Here is a 22,044-nt window from a genome sequence, read left to right as displayed (position 1 = left end):
GAACACCCCTGAGTCTGAGCTAGCCCAACTCACACCTCACTCTCTCCAGCCTCAGTCCTCACAAGTAAATCGGACAGGGCTCTCCTGTCTGCCTGGAACGGGCCTGGCACCTCCGAGGAGGGGCCACTCCCTCCCCAAGACCCGCCACATCTCACCTGCCCGCGTTCTTCACGAAGCCCAGGTCGGCCAGCTCCACGTCACACAGCTCACAGCGGAAGCACCCGGGGTGCCAGTTGCTGTTCATGGCCTTGATGACACGGCCGACGATGAACTCGCCTGGAAGAGAGAGGCCCCTGCTGGCCCTGTGCCCGCCCACCCCTGAAGCCCCCTGCTGAGCCCACCCACACCGGCCCTCGTGGTCCAAGGGCGCCCCTCCCAGGGCTCAGGAGGGTGATGCCTGCAGGGGCCCAAAGGCTGATGCTCAGAGAGACAGGGCGCAGGCCGTCTGGGCAGTTGCCTTCCCTCCCGCTCGCCCACCCGCTTCCCAGGCAGCCCAGAGGCCCGTCTCCTGCCAGCCCTTACCGCAAGACCCGCAGCACGGCGCAAACAGCATCTGGAAGTCGTGTTCGCAGTACTTCCGACCTTCGAACTGCAAGCGGGGCCGGCAGACAAAGGACATGGGCACCACCGTCATTCCCCCGAGCTGCACTGGCCCCGATCTTAGTCAGGTGGGGACCTGCCTCGGGGAGGCTGGACAAGCATCCCAGTTTGTGCACCCGCTAGGGCCACAGGAAGCGTGGGGCGGGGGGGGGCTTCCTGGAGGAGGTGATAAGGAATGGAAAGGTTGCAGATGGGGGACTCCGAGGAGGGAACTTCAGACAGGGAGCAGCCAGGGCAAGGCCCAAGCCGGGAGGGACTGGCCCATTGGACGTGGGGACAGTGCCAGCTGAGGGGCCTTGAAGAAGCTGGCAACTCAGCAAGGCCAGCACCTCTTCACTGAAGACATTGGCCATGTTGGTCCTAGGAGCAAGCTGAGGGCTGGGGGTGGAAGTTTAGGCTGGAGAGGGCTGGGGTCAAATTTGAATTCTGTGTGTCCCTGGCCCTATTTCCTGTGAGAGAAGTCCATTCCCCTGGGGCCATTAAAAGAAAAAAAAAACAAAAACAGGGAAGGGAGACAGAAAGAAGGACACAGGAAGGGGGGCAGAGCAGGGAGAGCCCCGAGTCCCGCAGCTGCTGTCCCCACCTGTCTGGGCCAGGGCCTGTGCACTGGCCCCAGGTGTGGCCAGCACCTGCCTCTGCTTTCTTCTGCCTTGACAATTTTATTTGGTTTTCTCCTGTCCTCTAAAATGTCTTATTAAGCTGCAACTGGATAGAGCTCACCTAGCGGCCTGTAGAGGCTGCAGGAATTTAAATTCCTTTGGCGACGACTATTTCCTGAGCGCCAGGAGGCACCACAGAGAACAGCAGGTTCCCCTCTGCCAAGCAGATCACCTGCCCCACAGCCATCTATTGGCCAATCCCACCAGCTTTGAAACCCAGCCAGCCTCTGCCCCCTGTGGAGGGTGCTGATAAATGTTTAACAACCAGCTCCAGGGCTGCCTTGTAGCATTTGTTAATTTCTATGGTCAATTTCAAGCCACCATCGTGACCCTGGGGTTGAGAAGAGATGTCGGTAGCCACCGCGGTGCAGTGTTCCCACCACACAGGTACAGTACTAAAAGTCATAGATGATAGTAAAACAAAATCATTAGGAGGTGGTGAGTTTTGAGTATTTGTTACCTTTGTTTTTAATAAAATTTTATCTCACCATATGTTTCAGTCGTTTCATTTTGAATAACGGCTGTGTCAGCCAGCCAGCTAGCAAGACTGCTGAAAACTGAACAATCTAGGCCCCCCTCACTTTTATCTGGATTCTTCCAATAATTGGCTTCAGGTCCCGCCTGTTCTCCTAGCTCCTGGCCCTGCCTGCCCCGCACATTCTCTCCTCAGCATAGCGACCAGTGTCCTTTTCTAATGTCGGACAGCTGGTGTGACTCCTCCAGACCTGCAGTGGCTCCTGCCCTTCCCAGAGTGAAGCCTAAGGCCCATGAAGGCCCACAAGCCAAACATCTGCTGCTACTCCCATCACACCGGCCTCCTACTGCTCCTCAAATACCCTGCCTGCTCCAACCTCAGGGCCTTTGCACCGGCAATGCTCTCTGCTGAGAGCTCTTCCTGCAGGTATGCGCAAGCTCCCTCACCTCCTTCAGGTCTGCTCAAACACTACCTTCCCTGATCACATCTCCTACCCCCAATTCCTTATAACCAGAGCGCTCAGCACCATCTGATACACTGTGTGTTGGTTATGTTTACTGTCTGACCCCAGGGAAGGTCAGTGCCACCAGGGCAAGGCGTCTGCCCGGAAGTGGCAGGATGAATGGTGACTCTCAGCCAGCACCCACGGCCACCAGGAGAGCACTGTCCACATCTCATAGGTGAGGGCTGGGCCCTGAGCTGTGGTAGACGAGGTTCTGTGCCTCCCTTGGCTTGAGGCTGGGCCTGTCCGCCCCGCAGGTCACTGGGGGACCCCAGCCGGGCATGGCCCATGGGCACCCAGAGCGCAGACCCTGAGCCAGGTCAGGGGCCGGGATAGCATCCTCACCTCGTAGAAGAGCCCCTCGGGGAAGGGTCGGAAGCACTGGGCGCAGACAAAGCAGTGCTCGTGGAACAGCTCTCCACTGCTGTTGACGATCCGCTCGGCGGGGGCGAAGCGCGCCTGGCAGCGCTGGCACACGGCGTTGGCCAAGGCGTTGGACATGTTACTGGGTGGGAGGAAGGAGCGGGCAGGTCAGGGCTGGGGAGCGCAGCCTGGGATGGCCATGCCCCCTCCTTCAAGAGCTAAGATGCTTTCCAGGGTGAGGTACCGCGCCCTCCTCACCCCAGGGACGGCCTTGGCATTGCAGGGACTCGGCGACACGTGGTCAAGGCCAAGCTGCCTGGCACTGGCTCGGGTCACCCTGCCTGGCTGTCCACACCCCACTGTGGCCACACTGTGCCATGGATATGCCAGGTGCCAGGTCACGCTGGCTGCGGTGGGTGGAGGCAAAGCCTAGATTAGAACCAGACTGAAGCCCTGTCTTTCCCCCACATCCCTCAGCCTCCTGTGCACTTCACAGAGGGTCAGGTACCAGACAGGCCATCGCCAGAGACACTGGCCAGAGCAGCCAGGGCTCGAGTCTAGTGTGGCATGGGCTGTCCCTCACCCCCCAGGCTCAGATGCCCAGCGATGGAAGGACCCTAATCACAGCTGTGGCCAGGGGTCATGAGCTGTTAGGTGAGGGGCACACACGCCCTCAGCAGGGTGCCTGGCCCACTGTAAACCCAAGGAGGATGGTGCTAGGGTTGTCAATGCCACTCTTGGTCCCCAGGCTGCTCAGTCATGATGCTGGGCCACCTTTTGAGGTGTAGAGCCACCTCGGCTCCCTCCTGTGCTTCCTACCACCCTTCCAGGGAACCAGAGCGCATCTCCAGGACAGAACATCACCCAGGCACAGGTGAGCAGCTCAGTATTCACATCTTTACTGAATCCCCGAGGCAACCCTGCTTTCCAGATGTGAGACTTAAGGCTCAGAGAGATTAAGTGATTTGCCCAAACTCACATAGCAGATGACAGAGTCCAGATTTGAATGCAAACTAGTCAGATTTCAATGGCTCCAGCCTGGGGCCCCAAGGCTCAACCTGGAGGACCTGGTGGTACCCTCGACAGCCTCTACAACCTTCCAGCTCCCTGATGTCCATGTCTTCGGCTGCTAGGGTGGCAGATAGATCTTGTCTCATGTCAACTCCGATAGACTGGGGCACTGCCTGGAAAGGCGGGCTCAGGGAGCAGAGATGCTATGAGCTGGCAATGTCGTGTAGACACGTACAGAGGCTGGGTGCTTCTGAGAACATCTTTCCAGCCTGTCCTCACGCCAGGGTGTTCGGGTGTCCATTACAGGGAAGAAGGTTTCCCAGGCAGGGTGAGCCCAGGAGGTGGGAGGGGCTCTGCCTCTCAGAGCTCGAGGTGTGGACCATGGACAGTGGGTCCGGCAGACAGAGGGCTGCTGCCACACAGATATGGGCCAGAGGCTGGGCTGCCGCCCCAGGCAGAAGCCCCTCTCTGCTCTGCTTAGGGACCCCGCGTGGCAATGCCGGGCTGGAAGGTTCTTCACCAAGCACTGCCAGGCAGGCTGGACTTCCACGTGCCTCCGCCTGTCCACAGGCATGCTGTGGCGACCACGGCCACCTCCTACATCCACATTTAGGCCACAGGGGCAAGGAAGCAGGACAGTGGGAGGAAGGGTGGGGCACAGCCCAAGACGACAAGGAGGCTCTGCGCGCAGCAGCCACCACCCTCTGCCCACTCTGAGGGGGACAGACGGGGCCATGGAGGACTGGGCTGAACTTGGTCAGCACAGGCATGGTTTCCTGCCCCAAGAACACTGTGAACCTGGAGGCCTCGTCCTCCCCAAACAAACACCCGAGGTGGCCAGGAGGAAGCTGTAACGCCTGGCCTTGAACAGGACCTTGCGGATCTGGGAGAAGTCAGAAATCAACAGGAAATCCTGTGACTCTGGGCCTGGAATTCCCCACTCAAAGGACCCAGAAAATGAAGCCAAAACAAGGATTCAAGTCCAGCCCTGGGCTTAAATCCAGACCTCTGGACCCTAACCACGCAAGCGCAGCAGCACGGCCATCTTCTGTTTGCCTCCCCAGAGCCCTGGTCACTGCACCAGGGCAGACACTAGGGGACTGCACCTTTGTGTTGTCACCACTGGTCTGGGTTAGTTCCCTGGCTGGGTCCCTGGGAGTCTCGGGTCAAGGGTTTTGCCGTCGGTCCCCTACGTTCCTTGCACAGGCTCTGCCTGGCACAGGCAGGAGGAGTGTGGGGGTGACCACCCGCCTCCTTTACCTGCTGTCTGCCCCAGCCCAAGTCTCAGCCCGGAGCACCCCTGATGACACTTCTGTGGCTGCATCCCCACACCCCTGCTCGGGAACACAGACGACACTCCAGGCCACTGGCCGAAGAAAGACGGATGGACAATCGTGCCCACGTGCCTGACAACTGAACCACAGCCCCATTAGAGAAAATGCCCACTGTCTCCTGCAGGAGAACCCACTCCGGGCTCCACATAACATGTTTAAATCCTAACAGCCCTGGACATGAGCTGTGCACCTGGAAAGAGGTACCAGCTTCTCTGGGCCTCATCTGGACCTGCAAAGAGGTCACCAGAGTAGCCGGAACCGCCCTGCGGAGGTGCTGTGGAGAAGGCACAGCATGTAGATCACAGGGCCGGGCAGGCCCAGCGCTGCATAAAGGGAGCTGCTGTTTCAGGCAGCTCTGGGAGCCTCCCCGCCCCAGTCCAGCCTGGAGGCCCGCCGTCTGCACCCCTTGCCCTGTGAGAGGACGGAGGGAGGCAGACTCACATTCCACATCCTCCTTCACACATTCCGGCCAGAGCAGGAGCACAGTCTGCCAGCTGCCCCCAGGGAGATGCCTCTGCTCCTGCTGGACAGCACACCAACAGTCCCAGGGCGAGGCCCAGAGCTGGGGCGGGGGTGGGGTGCACACGTGTGTTCCCGAGCAGGGGACATGGGGACACGGCCACAGAAGCGCCATCGGGGGTGTCACTGGCTGAGCTGGGGCAGCCAGTGCGTGCGAGAGGTGGGTGGTCACCTCCCCCACCCACTCTGTACCCTTCTCCGCAGACACTCCCCATCTTGACAGCCAACACCAGCCAACTCGTTGCAAGATGTCACTGAGCTTTATCTAGGATGGGGCTGGGAAGTCCTCTCTGTGCCAGGTCCTTGTGAGGGGAGGCTGCTGGTTCCAGATAGAGAAACTGAAGTGCAAAGAGGGTCAGAAACCTGCTGGGGTCACACAGGGTCAGACTTGTGCTCTCTCTTGTCCCCTCGGATCCCAGTGGCATCAGACAGGCAGGACCATTCAAGACTCTTTCTTCAACAACCCCAGAGCATCCTCCACTCTGGTCTCCCACCCACCCAGTCTAGAAAGATGATGAGAGGGCCTGGGAATAAACAGGCAGGGGCCAGCCACCGGGGTCTTCCTGGCCTCAAGGGTGAGTGGGTGTCACTGAGGCCAGGTAACCCCGCACAGCAGTCAGCGCAGCGGTCAGCCAATGTGCATGCGTGCTCCACCCTGGCTCGGACACCCTCGAGCTGCGTGACCTACAGCAAAGTACTCTGGGAACCTCAGCTTCCTCATCTGTAAAATGGGCCAGCAACAGTGACCTCCAGGGGCTGGCGGGGTTCACTGAGGCCACATCTGCAAGCACAGCCCGTGACTCCTCCTCGCCTTCATCCAACAGGTCTTTATAGAGCACCAGTACCGTGGCAGGCCCTGTTCCCGGAGCAGGAGCGGGGATTGACTGCAGCAAGGCCTCCAGAGCTCAAGCAGAAGCTGCCCCAGTGCCTGGGCCTCCTCCCGCCCCTCCCCTCCCAGGCCAGGCAGAGGCCAGCCGCAGGGGTCACAAAACTGGAATTTCCACAAAGCCAAGGTGACATCCAGCCATGGGGACGATAGAAAATCAACGTGCTGCCTCAGGCTGCTACCCACCCGTTTCAAGTCTGCACAGAGCCTGCGGGAAACTGCAGCGCTTTCCCTGAAGCCTCAGCCCTGCCCCTTTGCTCTAGCAGCTGTTTACTTTCAAGTAGGGGCATTTTAAATGCGTGGCACTGACAACAGACAGCTGGAGGGCACAAGCCAGAAGCTCACAGAAAAGCTCACAGGTCACGTTTAGCATCTGTGCATGCCGGACACGTGGACTTTCCTGTGGACTTTCCTGAGGCCTGATCATTATCACACCCCCTGCCCTCCATGCACCTGGGCCACCCTCCTGCGCTGCATCTGTCCTGTGAAACCACTCTCCAGCACAGCCTCTGGCCCATCAGCGCCCTGCTCGCCCTCTCCCTGCATCCAGGCTCACTCCGCAGACGTCCAGGGTCGTTCAGAGGCCAAGCAGTGAGGGTTCCCATTCACTCAAGTACGTTACTTGGCCTCCTGAGCCCCAGGTTCCCCTGGTGAGGGGACTGGCTGCAACAGGCATCCCACAGCTGCCCTCTGGGCCTCTGTTCCCATTCCCCACCTGCCCCCTTCCTCTTGATGCACTCTTAGCATTGCCCCTGGACTTCCTCTCCTTCCCTGGGCCTCCAAGTCCCCCAGCCTCCCGTGACCGCTGCTCTGTCTCCTCCCACCATCCCCACCCCCTCCTCCCAACCTCCAGCCCTCTCCCAGAGCTCCTCCCCACTCTGGGGCCCCACCTGTCATTTTGACACCAAAGACCCCAAGACCCCAGAGAGCCCTCACTGCTCTGTCTCCCCAACTTTCTACTGGATGTTTCCACCCAGGTGCCCCCCCCACCCAGAGGCACTGCAAATTCAACATGTCCAGGAACACCCTTCCCCAGCCGGACCCTCACCCAGGGGGCTCCACCACCATCCACGTGCCAGCTCAGACCCTCCCACCCTAGGTTAACTCCACCTCAGAGATGTCCTGAGGACCATCCTCAGCCCCACAGGCTCCCTCTCTCAGCCCCAAAGGGGCTTCCATCATTTGTCTACACGAGCCATTTCCCATGGGATAAAGCAGCTCAGGCTTTGGAGTCAGTCCAACCTGGCTTCAAGTCACAGCTTAGCCAATTTTTGGATGGGTGATGTCCAGCAGTTCCCTTGTCCACTCAGTCTGCTCGTCTATAAAGCGGCCAGAAAGTGATCCCAGACCGAAAGTGGGCATGGGAGTGACAGAGGACAACTTATCTGAACACCCCATCCTCAGGGCCAGGCCCCAGGGTGTTGATCACAGGTCCCCAAACCCAGCAGGATCAAGCCGCACCCTTCCCCCGCCTGGCCGCCAACCCAGGCGCCCGTCCGCGCGCCCTGGGCCGCCGGGCCCATCGCCGTCGGAAGGGCCAGGCCGGGTGTCCGAGGAAAGGCCTGCGGCTGCAGCTTTCCGGCCATTGTCCCCGGCCGCCCCCCCCCCGCCCCGCCCCGCCCCCGGCCACCTACCCGGGCGCGGCGGGCGGCAGGCTCTGGCGGTGCTGGCGCCGCCGGTACAGCCCCGACGCGGCGAGCGCGCCCAGCCGGGCCGCCATGGCGCGGGCCTCCTCCCGCTCCGACCCACCGGGCGCTGATCCCCGGGCTCCGAGGGCAGGTGCGGCGGCGGGCGGCCACCGCGGCCGGACGGCGGCGTGCGCCCGGGCCCCCACCCCTTGGCACAGGAGCTCACGTTACGCACTGCGGGCTCCAAAGGGCAGCCGAGTCAACTCCAAATAGAAAGGATATTGTTCCCGCCACGGGGGCAGCAGAGTGAAAGCTGAGGCTGGCGGGGCTAGGTCCGGGCTGGGGAGGGGAGTCGCCGGGGAGATCCCAGACAGCACTGAGGTGAGGTCCCTAGTGACCGGGCAGGATGCCTGGGGACCTCTGGCTGCCAGGAGCCTCCCAGGAAACCTGAAGCCCCCTGGACGTGCCGATAATGGTACAGTCATGTGAAGGGTAGGGGCAGTACGGAGCTGATCCAGCCTAGGAACCCTGCAAACAGGTAAGAAACTGATGAGGGATTCCCACACATGCCCACATTCCGCCTCGGTCCCTTATCTGAGAGCCTGCAACCACAAAGGCCACCTAGGAGATCCAGACCAGGGCAGGCTGGTCCCCTGGATCTGGCCAACAGATAGCCATGCACCCCAAAAGAGGTCAGCACCGTCAAATCCTAGAGGACAGGTAAGCCCCCAACTCACTAGCAAGACCAGAAGCACCCACATCTGATGGAGACCCCCAGGAAGACACTGTTCCCATGCATTCTGACCTAAAAGGATTGGCAGGGTCACAGTGATCCAAGGTGCAAACCACCCACGGTCAGTGCTGAACTTCCCAGCTGAGCAGGCACCAAGGTCAGCATTAAATAAGGATCCAGAGCACTCGTGGAAACCTATAAGGCCGATTCCACTTCCCTGAAAACCCTGCCGTCAGGTCAGAGAGCAGCTTCCCCCATCTTCCAGACAGCAGGACGCAGGTCCCCCTACACTGGGGCGGCAGAAGCCCTTAGAGGGGGTCCATGACGCATAGATGCCAGGCCCACACACCAAGGAACACACCGCATCCAGCAAATCCAAACATGAGGAAGTCCTCATTAACCAGCCCCCAACACAGGCAGATGACCACAGGCACTGGGTGCAGTGTAATTTGTCAATGCCCAGCTCAATTTCAAAGGTACCGAGCACTGATCAATTCAACAAATATTTTCTTAAAAGTGGCGCCAGGGGCTAAAGGGCAGAGGGAGGCTGAGCCTGGAAGAGCCAGCAAGTGGAAGGATCACCTCCCACCCTCTGATGTGGACAGCGATGTGTTTAAGAAAGCTAGCTAGAGTAGAGTTTGGTTACAGCAGCTTGAAGTCGATGCCGTAGGCCTACACTCCTCTTAACAGCCTCCACCCATTCCTGCCCATGTGGAAATCCAGAACTCTGTTTCATAGATTCACTTAAGGAGGGAAGGTGTCTACAATGGCAGACGGACCTAGGGAGGAGACTGTAACCATAAACATTTTGTATATCATAATTTTAAATGAAGTTCAAGTTCAAGGTTATCAAGCAGTAATCAATTCAACAAATATTTACTGCACAAGGGGGCACCAGCAGCTAGAAATTGAGAGGCTCAGTGTCTGATTGAGCCCAAACCCCAAATCTCCGCACAGCCATGCCCTCCCATTCAGCAGCCTGTCTTGCAGGGGTGAGGGCACAGGCTACGCTGGGCTCCCCAGCCAGCATTCTGGCTCCAGAAAACACAGTTGCAAAAACACAGTAAAAGTGTCAGCCAAAGGGGCAGAGTGGGAACCTCTAAAAGTTTATCTTTCTATAAAAGCAATGAAAAAACTAACAAAAATTGTCACAATCTGCTTTTCCAGAACTCTGTCGATTAATCAAAGACTTGCAGTAACCCAGAAAGCATTTGGTCAAGAAAAACAGCTGAGAAGACCTAGAGATGACCAACAGGTACATGAAAAGGTGCTCAACATCACTAACTGTCAGGGAACTGCAAGTAAAAACCTCAGTGAGATATCACTTCATACCTGTTAGAATGGCTATTATCAGGGGGAGGGTATCGCTCAAGTGGTAGAGCACATGCTTCGCATGCACAAGGTCCTGGGTTCAGTCCCCAGCCCCTCCTCTAAAAGTAAGTAACCCTAATTACCCTCCCCAAAATAAAAAATAATTAAGTAATACAATAATAAATAAAAATATTCTTTTAAAAATGGCTATTATCAAAAAGACAAGAAATAATTAGTGTTGGCGAGGATATGGAGAAAAGGGAACCCTTGGGCACTGTTGGTAGGAACACAAATTGGTGCAGCCACTATGGAGAACAGTATAGAGGTTCCTTGAAAAAATTAAAAATAGAAAAACCATATAAGCCAGCAATTCCACTTCTGGGTATTTATCTGAAGAAAACAAAAACACTAAATAGAAAAGATATCTGCACCCCATGTTCATTGCAGCATTATTTACAATAGCTAAGATATGGAAAAAACCTAAGTGTCCATTGATGGATGAATGGATAAAGAAGATATGGTGTATATATATACATGGAATACTATTCAGCCATAAAAAGAATGAAATCTTGACATTTGTGACAATATGGATGAAACTTGAAGGCATTATGCTAAGTGAAATAAGTCAGACAGAGAAAGACAAATACCAGATGATCACATTTATATGTGGATTTTAAAAAACAAAACAAAAAGCCAAGGTCAGATACAGAGAACAGATTGATGAGGTGAGGGTGGGAGATGAGTGAAATCGGTGAAGGGGGTCAGAAGGTACAAACTTCCATCTGTAAGACAAACAGGTCCTGGGGATGTAATGTACAGCACGGTGACTACAGTTAACAGTTTACTGCATGTTTCGAAGTTGCTAAGAAAACAGATCCTAAAAGTCTTCATCACAAGGAAAAAATGATTTTTATAATTACGGTGTCAGATGTTAACTGACATCTATGGTGACTTACCATGGTGATCATTCCACAGTATATGTAAGTATCAAAATTATGTTGCACACCTAAAACTACTATAATGTTATATGTCAGTTATACCTCATTATCAATCAATCAGCCAATCAATCAATCAATCAATCAATCCAACTAACTGGGAGGGGGAAAAAAACAACTGAATCTCAGTAATAACAGGGAGCTTTACGATGTTTTAATTTATCCCAGTCCTTAATCCCCACTCCCTAACTCCACAGCTGCCTAGGAAAGTAACTGCCTGCATTCCCAGTAATAAGGGAGCAGAACAGGGCTGGAACTCTTTAAAAGCTTCATTCCCAAAGAGTTATTATTCAACCTGACCTGGTCTTCCTTAGAAGATCCTACTTGAAAGGCTTGTCGTTCGTTAGGTGACCTCACTCACATGTGCCTAGTGCTAAAAGCCCCTCCTGGGGAGAGTTTTTCAAATGTATTACTATCATAGCTGTTTATGATATCATAGTTGCCACTATCAAAGGCAATGGAACCATTGGGGCCAAACAACTGACCAATCAAAATGCTTAAAAGGAAAAACTGAGGAATGAGATGTCCCTAGGGACTTTGAAAAGAATTGACATATTCCTAAGAATCCAGAAGGCTATGCAAATGCCCAGAGCTGTATGCATGCTCAGGAGAGACCTTAGAAGGTCCCAGGCGCTCACTTATGACAGACCTTTTAGGCTCAGTACAAGCAGGGAGCGAAGACTAAGGCAGAGTTGTAACATGACTGGTTGAATGTTGAACGTGCACTCCAACATACACTCAGAGTCTTCTCTGGGAGACTTACTAGTTTCAGAAATCAAGAAAATCCCTGTCCAGTCATTTGCTGACCACTAAACTGAGCAGGCAGAGACTTCAGTGGCCACAGACGACAGAGATACAGATTTTACAGAAGTTCAGAAAAGTCATTAAACAAACAAACAATAAGCAGCAGCAATGAACTCAGAAGCAGGGAGAACCTGGTTTCCAGAGTTGCCACATTATTCTACTTGAAAAGTCCAGTTCTCAGGAAAAATTATGAAACATGCAAAGAAACAAAAAAATATGACCTAGACCCAGAAAAAAAAAAAAAGCAACCCACAGAAACTGTCCCTGTGGAAGCCCAGATGCTAGACTTACTAGCAGACTTTAAATCAGCTATATTAAATATGGTCAAAGAACTAAAGGAAACCAGGTCTAAAAAAACTAAAGGGAAAGAGGAAAATATCTCACCAAATGGAGAGTATCAGTACAGAGATGGAAATTATAAAATGGGACCAAACAGAAATTTTAGAGTTGAAAAGAAATAATAAAGAATCTTACAGGATGAAATGAAAGAACATTAGACAATAATTTGAATCCACATGAAAATATAAAGAGCAATAAAGGTAACTGTAAGATAAATATGAAAGACAGTATAAGTGTATTTTTTGTTTATAAACCTTTTTTTCCCAACTGGTTTAAAGACTGCATCATGAAATAATTTAACACAACAGAAGGCAATAGTGTAGGAACTAAGAACAAAAAGACATGAGGCAGGAAGTGTACAGCTCAAGTGGTAGAGCACATGCTTAGCATGCACCAGGTCCTGGGTTCAATCCTCAGTACCTCCTCTAAGAATAAAGAAATAAATAAACCTAATTATCTACCCCCCTAAAAAAAACCCTAAATAAATAACATATTCTTAATTTTTTTAAAAAAAGACATAAGATAACCAATTATTTTTAATTTCATCAATAAAAAATCTGGAAATTAGTTTTCAAAAAAAAAGACATAAGATATATAGAAAAAACAGCAAAGTGGCAGATGTAAACCTCATCTTACCAGTAATTACATTACATATAAGTAGGTTAAATTTTCCAATTAAAAGGTTTTTAAACTTTTTTTAAATGAATATTTTATATATGATCCAACTGTATGCTTTCTGTAAGAGATTCAGTTTAAATTCAAAAACACAAAAAGCTTGAAAGTAAAAGAATAGAAAAGGTGTACCACACAAACAGCAACCAAAACAGAACTGGAGTGGCTATACTAATATCAGACAAAATAGGCCATAAGGCAAAAATTTACAAGAGCAAAGAAGGCCATTTTACAATGATAAAAAAGTCAATACATCAAGAAGAAATAACAAGTATAAACATATGCATCTAGCAACAGAGCCTCAAAATACCTGAAGCAAAAACTGACAGGATTGGGAGAAAAAATGATGATTTAACAATAATAGTGGGAGACTTCAATACTCTGTTTTCAATAGTGGACAGACCGTCATACAGAAGCTAAGCAAGGACACAAAAGACATGAACACACTATAAACCAATTAGACCTAGAAGACATCTAAAACAAACTCCACCCACCAACAGCAGAACATACATTCTTCTTAAGTGCACAGCATATTCTTTAGGACAGACCACATGTTGGGACATAAAATAAGTCTCAATAATTTTAAATGATGGAGATTGTAGGAAGCCACAGTGGAATAAGATTAGAAGTCAATCATAAAGGAAATTTAGTAAATTCACAATTAGGTGGAAGTTAAACAATACACTCCTAAAGAATGTATGGGTCAGAAAAGAAAACACAAGGGAGCTTAGGAGGTACTTTGGAATGAATGAAATGAAAACACAACATATTGAAATGTATGGGATGATGCTCAAGTGGCATTTAATTTATACTGGTAAATATCTACAGTAAAAAAAAAAAGAAAGAAATATCTCAAATCAGTAAGTTAACCTGCCACCTTAAGAAACTAGAAACAGATGAGTAAACGTGAGCAAACTAAAGTTAAAGTAAGTACAAGGAAAGAAATGACAAAGATTAGAGCAGGATTAAATGAAATAGAATTTTGGAAAAAATAGAAAAAATCTGTGAAACCAAAAGTTCGTTCTTTGATAAGATCAACAAAACTAAGAAATCTTTCTCTAGACTGACCAAGAGAAAAGAGAACACTCAAATGAGTAAAATCAGAAGTGAAAGAAGAGACTGAACTTAGAGAAATTTAAAGGATTAACAGGATATACTATGAACAATTGTATGCCAACACATTAACTAGCCTAGTTGAAATGGACCAATTCCTAGAAAGACACAAATTACCAAAACTGACTCAAGAAGAGGCAGAAAATCCAAATAGACCAGTAGCATGTGCTGGGTTAGTAATCAAAAAACTTCACACAAGAGAGATTCCAGGACCAGGTGGTTTTATTGGCAAATTCCACCAGATGTTTAAGTAGAATTATCACCAATCCTTCACAAAATCTTTCCAAAAATCAGTCAAGAGGAAACACTTCTGAACTCATTCCATGAGGCCAGTATTACCCTGATATCAAAACCAAAGAAAGAAAAGTATCACTAGAATAAAGGGAAACACCACATGATCATCTCAATGAATGCAGAAAATGCACTTGACAAAATCCATCCCCTTTCATGATAAAACAAACAAACATTCAACAATCTAGGAATAGAAGGAAACTTCTTCAACTTCATAAAAACCCAGAGCTAACATCATACGTAATGGTGAAAAAAAACCTAAACGTTTTCCCTCCTAGGTGAGGAACAAGAGAAGATGTCTAGCCTTGCCATTTCTTTTTTTTAATTGTATTTTTGGGGGGTGGGGGGAGGCAGTTAGGTTTACTTATTTACTTATTTTTAGAGGAGGTACTGGGGATTGAACCCAAGACCCTGGGTATGCTAAGCATGTGCTCTACCACTTGAGCTACACCCTCTTCCCCTAGCCTTGCCATTTCTTTTCAACATTGCACTGGAGGTTCCAGTGAAGACAACTAGGCAAGAAAAGAAAATAAAAGGTATCTAGATTGGAAGAGTAGAAGTAAAACTATCTCAAACTGTGCATCACATATGCTGATATACAGAAAACCCTAAAGAGCCCTCCCATTACACTGGTAAATGAGTTCAGCAAGGTTGCTGGATAAAAGGACAATATACAAAAATCACTAGCAATGAGCAATCTGAATACAAAATTAATAACACAATTCCATTTACAATAGCATCAAAAGAATAAATACTTAGAAATAAATTTAACTGAATAAGTGTAAGTGTTACACAATGAAAACTACAAAACATCATTGAAAGAAATTAAAGACCTAGATAAATAGAAAGACATCCGATGTTCAAGGCTTAGAAAACTCAATATTAAAATGGCAATACCTTTCCTCCCCAAATGACCTACAAATTCAACACAATTCCTATCAAAATTTCAACTGCCTTTTTTGCAGAAATAGGCAAACTGATCCTAAACCTCATATGGAAATAAATGCAAGGGACTCCAAATAATTGTTCAAAACAACTTAAAAACAAAGAACAAAGTCAGAGGACTCACATTTCCCAATTTCAAAACTTACTACAGAGTTACAGTAATCAAAACAATATGGTACTGGCGTAAGGACAGACACATACATCAATGGAATAGGATAGAGTCCAGAAGTAATTCCACACATCCATGGTCAACTGACTTTTGACAAGTCTGCCAAGACAATTCAATGAGGAACGAATAGCCTTGTCAACAAATGAGGCTAGTACTACTGAACAGCCACGTGCAAATGAGTAACTTTAAACCTCTACATCAGGTCCTATGTAAAAACTGACTCATAATGGATTGAAAACCAAAATGTACGAGCTAAAACTATAAAACTCCTAGAAAAAACCATAGGTGTAAACATAGGTCATCTTCATGACCTTGTATTAGGTAAGATTCTTAGATATGACACCAAAATCTCAAGCAATCAAAACTAAATAGGTAAATTGGACTTCATCAAAATTTAAAACTTCTGTACATTGAAGGACACGATCCAGAAAGCTAAAGACAATCCACAGGAGAAAATATTTGCAAATCATGTATCTGATAAGTATCTAGTATTCAGAATGCATAAGGAACTCTTAGAATCCAACAAGAAAAAGACAACCTAATTTAAAAATGGGCACAGAATTAGAATAGACATTTCTCCAAGAAAAGATATACAAGTGGCTAATAAGCACAGGAAAAGGCATCCAGCATCACATGTCACTAGGGAAATAAAAATCAAAACATAATGTGATACCACTTTACACCTACTAAAGCAGATAATACACGTTAGTGAGAATTCCTGGTGGGAATGTGGAAATTGTGCAGTTCCTTGGAAAACAGCTTGGTAGTTCCTCAAAAAGTTGAACATAGAGTTACCATGGGAACCAGCAACTCCACCCTGAGGTATGTGCTCCAGAAAGTAGGAAATATATACAGGGATGTTCACAGCAGTGTTATTCATAAGAGCCAAAAGTGGAGGCGGGGAGGGTATAGCTCCGTGGTACAGTGCATGCCTAGCATGCACAAGGTCCTAGGTTCAATTCCCAGTACCTCTGTTTAAAAAACAAAAAAAGCCAAAAGTGAAAACAATTCAAATGTCCTCCACAGATGAACACGTAGACAAAATGTGGTACATCCATACAGTGGAATGTGATTTGGCCAAAAAAAGGAACAAAGTATAACAGCATCAATGAACCCTCAAAACTTTATGCTAACGGAAAGAAGCCAGACCAAAAAAAAAAAAAAGCCACATTATGTATGGTTCCATTTCTATGAAATGTCCAGAAAAGGCAAATCTGTAGAGACAGAAAGCAGATTCGTGATTGCTGGGGGCTGGGGAGGGGAGAATGAGGATTGGCTGCAAATGGGTTTATTTGGGAGGGTGATGAAAATGTCCCAGAATTAGTGGTGATGGCTGCATAACCTGGTGAATGTACTAAAAAACCACTGAATGTACACATACATCAGACGTCTCCACACATGTGCCTGGGCTATCCCGTCCCAGCTCACGAGTGCTGACTGCTACATTTTCAGGAATTCTGTGAACTGGTTAACATCACATTGTCAGCCTGAAGCGAGCTCAGGTAGAGGTGTTCATAGCACAGAAGGGGGCATACACTACAATTCAGGCCCCATTGCACCCCCTGGCCAGCCAGAGAGGGGGGTCTACGCTTGAAGCAGAGGAAAAGAGAGGAGGAGCCATGGGCAGTGTCCAGCCCAGCACCATCTGGGGCTCAGGGCTCATCTGTACATCATTTGTCACCTGTCTTGCACCTTGCTTAAACCCCTGACTCCATCACAGCCCTAGGTGCTGTCCCGAGGGCTCCAGCTGCCACCCTCACTGCACCTCAGCTGGCTCCTCTACTGAGGGGACCCCGGGGCATCCTCCTGGGGAGGGTGGGCAACAGCTGGGAGCACCGTGGGGCGTGGGGGGAGGCTGGCATGTGTGAGGGCAGGGACCTAAAAGCCCCATCCCGCACTGTACCAAGCGTGGGGCCCTGCTTGTGATCTGGCAAGCAGATCCTTGGATCACGGTCACGTGGCAGATGTGCTCCACACATGAGGCCAAGCCACCGAGCTGCACTGCCACTGCCAGGAGTGCCGCTGACAGACTGCATCCCTGGGCAGGGACGGAACCAGCCCGGCTTGAGCATTCCCCTGGGGAACAATGCTGATGCCAGAGGTTCCGTGAGCTGGCACACAGGTTCTGTGTTCTTAAGGTCCGGAGTCCCTGGGCTGCCGCCAGGGCTGAGCCCCTTCCCACAGCAGCCGGCTCCCTCAGCACCCACACCCACCTCCGAGCCCTCATTTACCCTCTTACTCAAGCTCAATGCCCTCCCTCAGGTTCAACAGTGTCTCAGGGTTTCCCCCAGAGCTCTTCAAAGGCTTCATGGCCCAAACTAGCTGTGTCCACTCCCACATCCGCCGCCACAAATGGGCATCCTTCTGGACCTGCCTGGGGTCAAGCCCTGTCCTTTCCACCTCCCGCGTTCCCTGGGTCCGGCTCCTCTTCTCTAGCCCCACACCTGCCAAGGAGAGGCTGCCTTGCTGCCTGTCTCCTGACCAGTCTCCTCCCCAACCTCTTCCTCAGCAGCTCTGAGTCCCAGCACCCGGAGGAGGATTTTCAAAGTGCCTGGCCGTGCTTGTCACTCTACGTGCTTCCGTGCCTCCCTTCTGCCCTCCCTCTGGCCCTGCCTGCTTCCGTCCTGCTGGGGCAGCCCCAGAAGGTGCGCGAGGTGAATGAGGAGAGGGTCATTGCCAAAGATCGGCCCAGTTCTGAGGGGCAAGGGACGATGCGGGGGAGAACCAGGATCCAGGTGCGAGAGTGGCCCTGGCACCTCGTGGCGGCGGTGGACGTGCAGAGGGCATCGTGGCATGCAGCAGAGTGACACGGAAACTCCACAGCTTTGGCAATAGGGAAAGTCTCGCCCATCCCAAAGGTGGGGTCAGATGCCCATCCCTCTACCAGCCTGGTCCCAATGCCTGTGTGCGGAGAGGAGGCTGGGTGGCCCTGGTACCAACACTACTCATGGGAGCAAGCTTCACACGAGAGTGAAGGCCTGTACAATGACACGCTCACAAACCACTCCACAGCGTGTGAATAACAATCTGGCAGAAACATATACCGAAAGAAGAGAGCCAGCGAAATGTTCCTGAGGGCGTCTCTGAGGAGTGGAACCTCAGGTGTTTTCTTTCTTTTTATGTTTCCGTTATCTTTTTTTGCTTCTGGGTTTTTCCTAACTGTCTAAGAGGAGCGGTTTCACTTCTGTAAGAAAAAAAAACTGACTTGGTGTTTCCCAAGTCTCACTCTGGTCGCTGTCATTTGATAACCAGCATCTCTCAGGCTCAGGACACCCGCTGGAGCCGGGCAGCAAATGGGGAGGCTGGCCCCTGCCCCCACCACCCACCTGCCTGACCTGATGGTCTCTCTATCCGTGGCAGACCCTAGGACTCAGGGTTGAGAGGACCCCTGCCGAGGGAACAGAGGTGCCACTGGGTCTCTGCGCCCACACTGCATGGCATCAGGGCGGAAGCTGCTAATGAAGCTGGCTCTGCCTTACCAGCATCCCTGCTGTGCCAGAACCACCACCCCTATACACCCCTCCCCCCACCCGCCTGTGATTGCTCCTCTGTTCTGCTCTTTCCCTTCTTTCCGTCGAAGACTCTGAGGTGGGAGCCGAGCAGCCAGCAGGGGAGCCCTGCGAGGGACCAGGAGGGCAGTGGCCGCATGGGCATGCTAAGAGGGGTGAGCACTGGGGGGTGGCTTTATCCGCAGACTTGGGCCGGGGCGGAAGGTCTAGGGAGTGTGCAGCAAACTGCGTAGGAAGCACAGAACTCGCCAGGTGAGAGGATGAATGCCGATTCCCAGGGCTGCCCTAAGACTCAGCCATAATCGCGAAGGCTATTAAATGGCGAAGGGCCGCAGCCTTAACAGCAAAACCCATGTCCCTGCGGGCTAGGTGACCATGCTGCACATCACCTAGGTTTGGGGCCACCACCCTGCCCTCCATGGCCACTCCCCATCCGTGCACATTGCCTCTCCAAGCCCCTGTCCCCAGCAAAGCTACAGGGTCCTCTCCTCCCTCCAACCCCTACTCAAGGGGTCACAAAGAAGAGCATCCTTCTGCCTGGGTTTGGCTGGAAGGGGGCTGCCGGGCCCAGGAGACCAGCCCCTCCCGCCCAGCATGAGTCACTTGTACCCAGCCGTGTTCCAGAAAGGACTGCAGAGGCCAACACTGGCTGGACACTGCTGGACATGTGACTGGCCTGGTGAGTCACACAGTGTCTGGGGCCTCAGTTACCTCATCTATGAAATGGCCACACGGGGTATGAGCGCAGAGGCTGGACCCGGCCTGGGGGACTCTTCTGCCTGCACCGCACCCCTGTGCAGCCTTTGTTGGGGGCAGTTCTGGCCGTTCTCGCACAGACCTTTTATCGTTTTTACCATTTGTGCAAAATTTTCACCATTCCTGGCTCACAGAGGAGGAAACAGAAGGCTCCCGAGGTGAGGCCTCACCAGGATGGCCCGGCTCGGGTGTCAGGGAAGCTGGGGGAAGCCAATAGCCTGGATTTTGCCCCTTTGCCCTTTAGCTGGCTGTGACCTTGAGCGAGTCCCCTCCGAGGCCTGGTTCTCGATGGGTGCGGGGTAACGGCCCCACAGTGCGGGGCAGGCGCTCCACCTGCCGCTGCCCGGGGCCAGGGCGAGGGAGGGAGGGATGCGGGCGAGGGAGAGGGTCCCCCGACCTGACGGGCGCGGCCAAGTTGAGGGGTCCCGGCCCGGGAAGGCGGGGCGGGGCGGGGCGGCGCGGGGCGGGGGGTCCCGCCGCCCGGGGCTGTTACCTTCCCGTCATGGTGGCTGCACGCGTCGAGCTGGGGCCGCCTCGGGACCCCTTCGGCCGCCGGCGCCGCCGCCGCCCGCCGCGCAGCGCCCTCCCGCAGGTCCGAGGAGAGGAGCGAGGAGACGCCCAAAAAAGGCAGGAGCCGCTCCGCCCGCCGCGCAGCCCGGCCCAGCCTTCGAGCCAGCGGGAGGTGGGGGCCGGGCCGGGGCTGGAGGGCAGGGTGGGCCCGCCCCGCCCACGAGCGGGGGGTGCGGGGAGGGCGGGGTGGGGGCCGGGGAGGGGGCCGGCGAGGCGGCGGGAGCGAGCGCCGGCGGGAGCGGGGGTGGCCACCCGCGCCACCGGGCTCCGGGGACACCGGGAGCGGCTGTGGCGGGCGCGGGTCACGTCGTCCCCGCCCGGCTCGCCTCGCCACCTCCCGGATTCCGGGCATAGCTTTCCTTTAAAAGGGAGTGAAGTTACAATCCACGCGAGCGAGCCCCCAGCCCCGCCGGGGCGCGTGGCCCGGCGCTCCCCCTCCGCCGTCCCGGCCGTCCGGCATCGCGAACACTCGCAGGGATGCAGGGCCGGGGGACCCAGGGGTGGTGCTGAGACCACCTCCCAGCTGGCCCCCAAGCTCCGACTTCCCACTGCGGCCCCGGGCAGGAGAGGGGGTCACTTCGCACGCTTATGTCTCAGACTGATGTCTCTGGGCACCGACTCCCTCCAGGGGCTCTGCGGACTCCCAGTCCAGGCAGTCCCGCCTCCAAGGAGGCCAAGGTCGAGGGGGGTCCCTTGAGTCGTGAGCCTGACTCTGCCTATTTAGATGGCAGGCAGTGTCCTCCCCGGGAGATAACAGTCTCATCCGAGTGCGTGAGCGGACCCCTCACCCAGCAAGAGGCACTTTATAATGACAAGCCAAACGCCAAAGTTGGAGAGGAGAACCAAGCACTACTTCTTTCTATGATGAAGCACAACTGACAAGCTACAGCTGAGCAGATATTTCTAGCAGGCAAGGAGCGCCGCTCACAACTGGAAGCAGCCCAAGTACCACACGCTGGGGCCGGAGCTGAGCAGCTGGGTCTGTTAACCCGACTCAACGCTGCATTACTTCTTGGCAACCGAGAAAGACTATCTAGAAACCGCCACACAGAGCAGTAGCAACCCACAAATAAGCGAACAGCGGAATTCAGAAAGATGAACTGATAGTAACGTGCAGAGTTGTATCTGCAGAATAAACTTGGAAAAGGCCCCTTCCTAAGTAGCTGATCTCTTGAAACGAGGGTGGCTTGCAGTTGTTCCTTTTGCAAATGTGTCTTAGCGGATTCTGTGGAGCTGTAATCTGATGTTTGATTAAGCGTAAAGTATGGATCGTTTCTTGGTTCATCTGCCTATTTAGGGAGAAATGCTTTCCACGATTGCTAACACAGAGAAGCAGGTGTGCCGGAGGCTGTGCACCAGAAATTGACTGGATGCTTAATTGAATATTGGGGCTCTGCGGGAACCAAAGGGGATGAAACGTAGAAGGCGAACCCAAAGGGGCCTGCTTCCTCCCTCCAGGGGATCCTATGCCAGCCTTCTAGCCGTCCAGCCTCCTCAGTATGGTTGCTGAGCTCGGAGGGATCTGCCTGTGGCCAAACTAGAGTCCTGTGCTGCCCGTCCCCACCCCCACCCCAGCATTCCTCACCCCGGGGCTTGGGGCAAACTCTGCTAGTGCTGGGCGGTGGCTGCAGCATCTTTCACCCTCGCTGGAGGTGCAGATGCTCCAGGAACCACGCGCCAGCCTCCTACAGTGCAGCCAGAGGTCAGATTTGCAGGAAAGAGCAGGCAGCTGCCGGACAGTGGTTGTTCAGGAGTTCACTCACTCATCACTCGTTCATTCAAGAGTAGTTGGGCCATCCGGGCACGGATGTGCCGCGGTGACCTCGACCATGCCCTCACCGAATTTAGCTGGGGCGAGGG

The 22,044-nt window shown here is 52.5% G+C and overlaps 1 protein-coding gene across 3 annotated transcripts in view; it reads right to left on the bottom strand.

Moving 5' to 3' along the window:
* The window catches only part of LIMS2 (LIM zinc finger domain containing 2), a 33,680-nt gene extending 13,385 nt beyond the window's left edge, over nt 1-20,295 (bottom strand). The window contains exons 1-4 of one of the 3 annotated variants that reach the window (XM_072960795.1): nt 20,108-20,295; nt 2,582-2,741; nt 523-589; nt 156-276 (exon numbers count right to left, since the gene is read on the bottom strand). In XM_072960795.1, coding sequence (XP_072816896.1) covers nt 156-276; nt 523-589; nt 2,582-2,741; nt 20,108-20,118 — 359 coding nt within the window. In that variant the 5' untranslated portion in view covers nt 20,119-20,295. Of the gene's footprint in view, nt 1-155; nt 277-522; nt 590-2,581; nt 2,742-7,983; nt 8,258-11,316; nt 11,376-20,107 lie in introns of those variants that run through there. The other 2 variants (XM_072960796.1, XM_006196075.4) reach the window with 2 other exon arrangements.
* Nucleotides 20,296-22,044: the final 1,749 nt, after the last annotated feature.

Source organism: Vicugna pacos, chromosome 5 (assembly GCF_048564905.1).
Source record: "Vicugna pacos chromosome 5, VicPac4, whole genome shotgun sequence".
Lineage (NCBI taxonomy): Eukaryota > Metazoa > Chordata > Mammalia > Artiodactyla > Camelidae > Vicugna > Vicugna pacos.
This window is presented reverse-complemented; position numbering and strand designations above follow the sequence as displayed.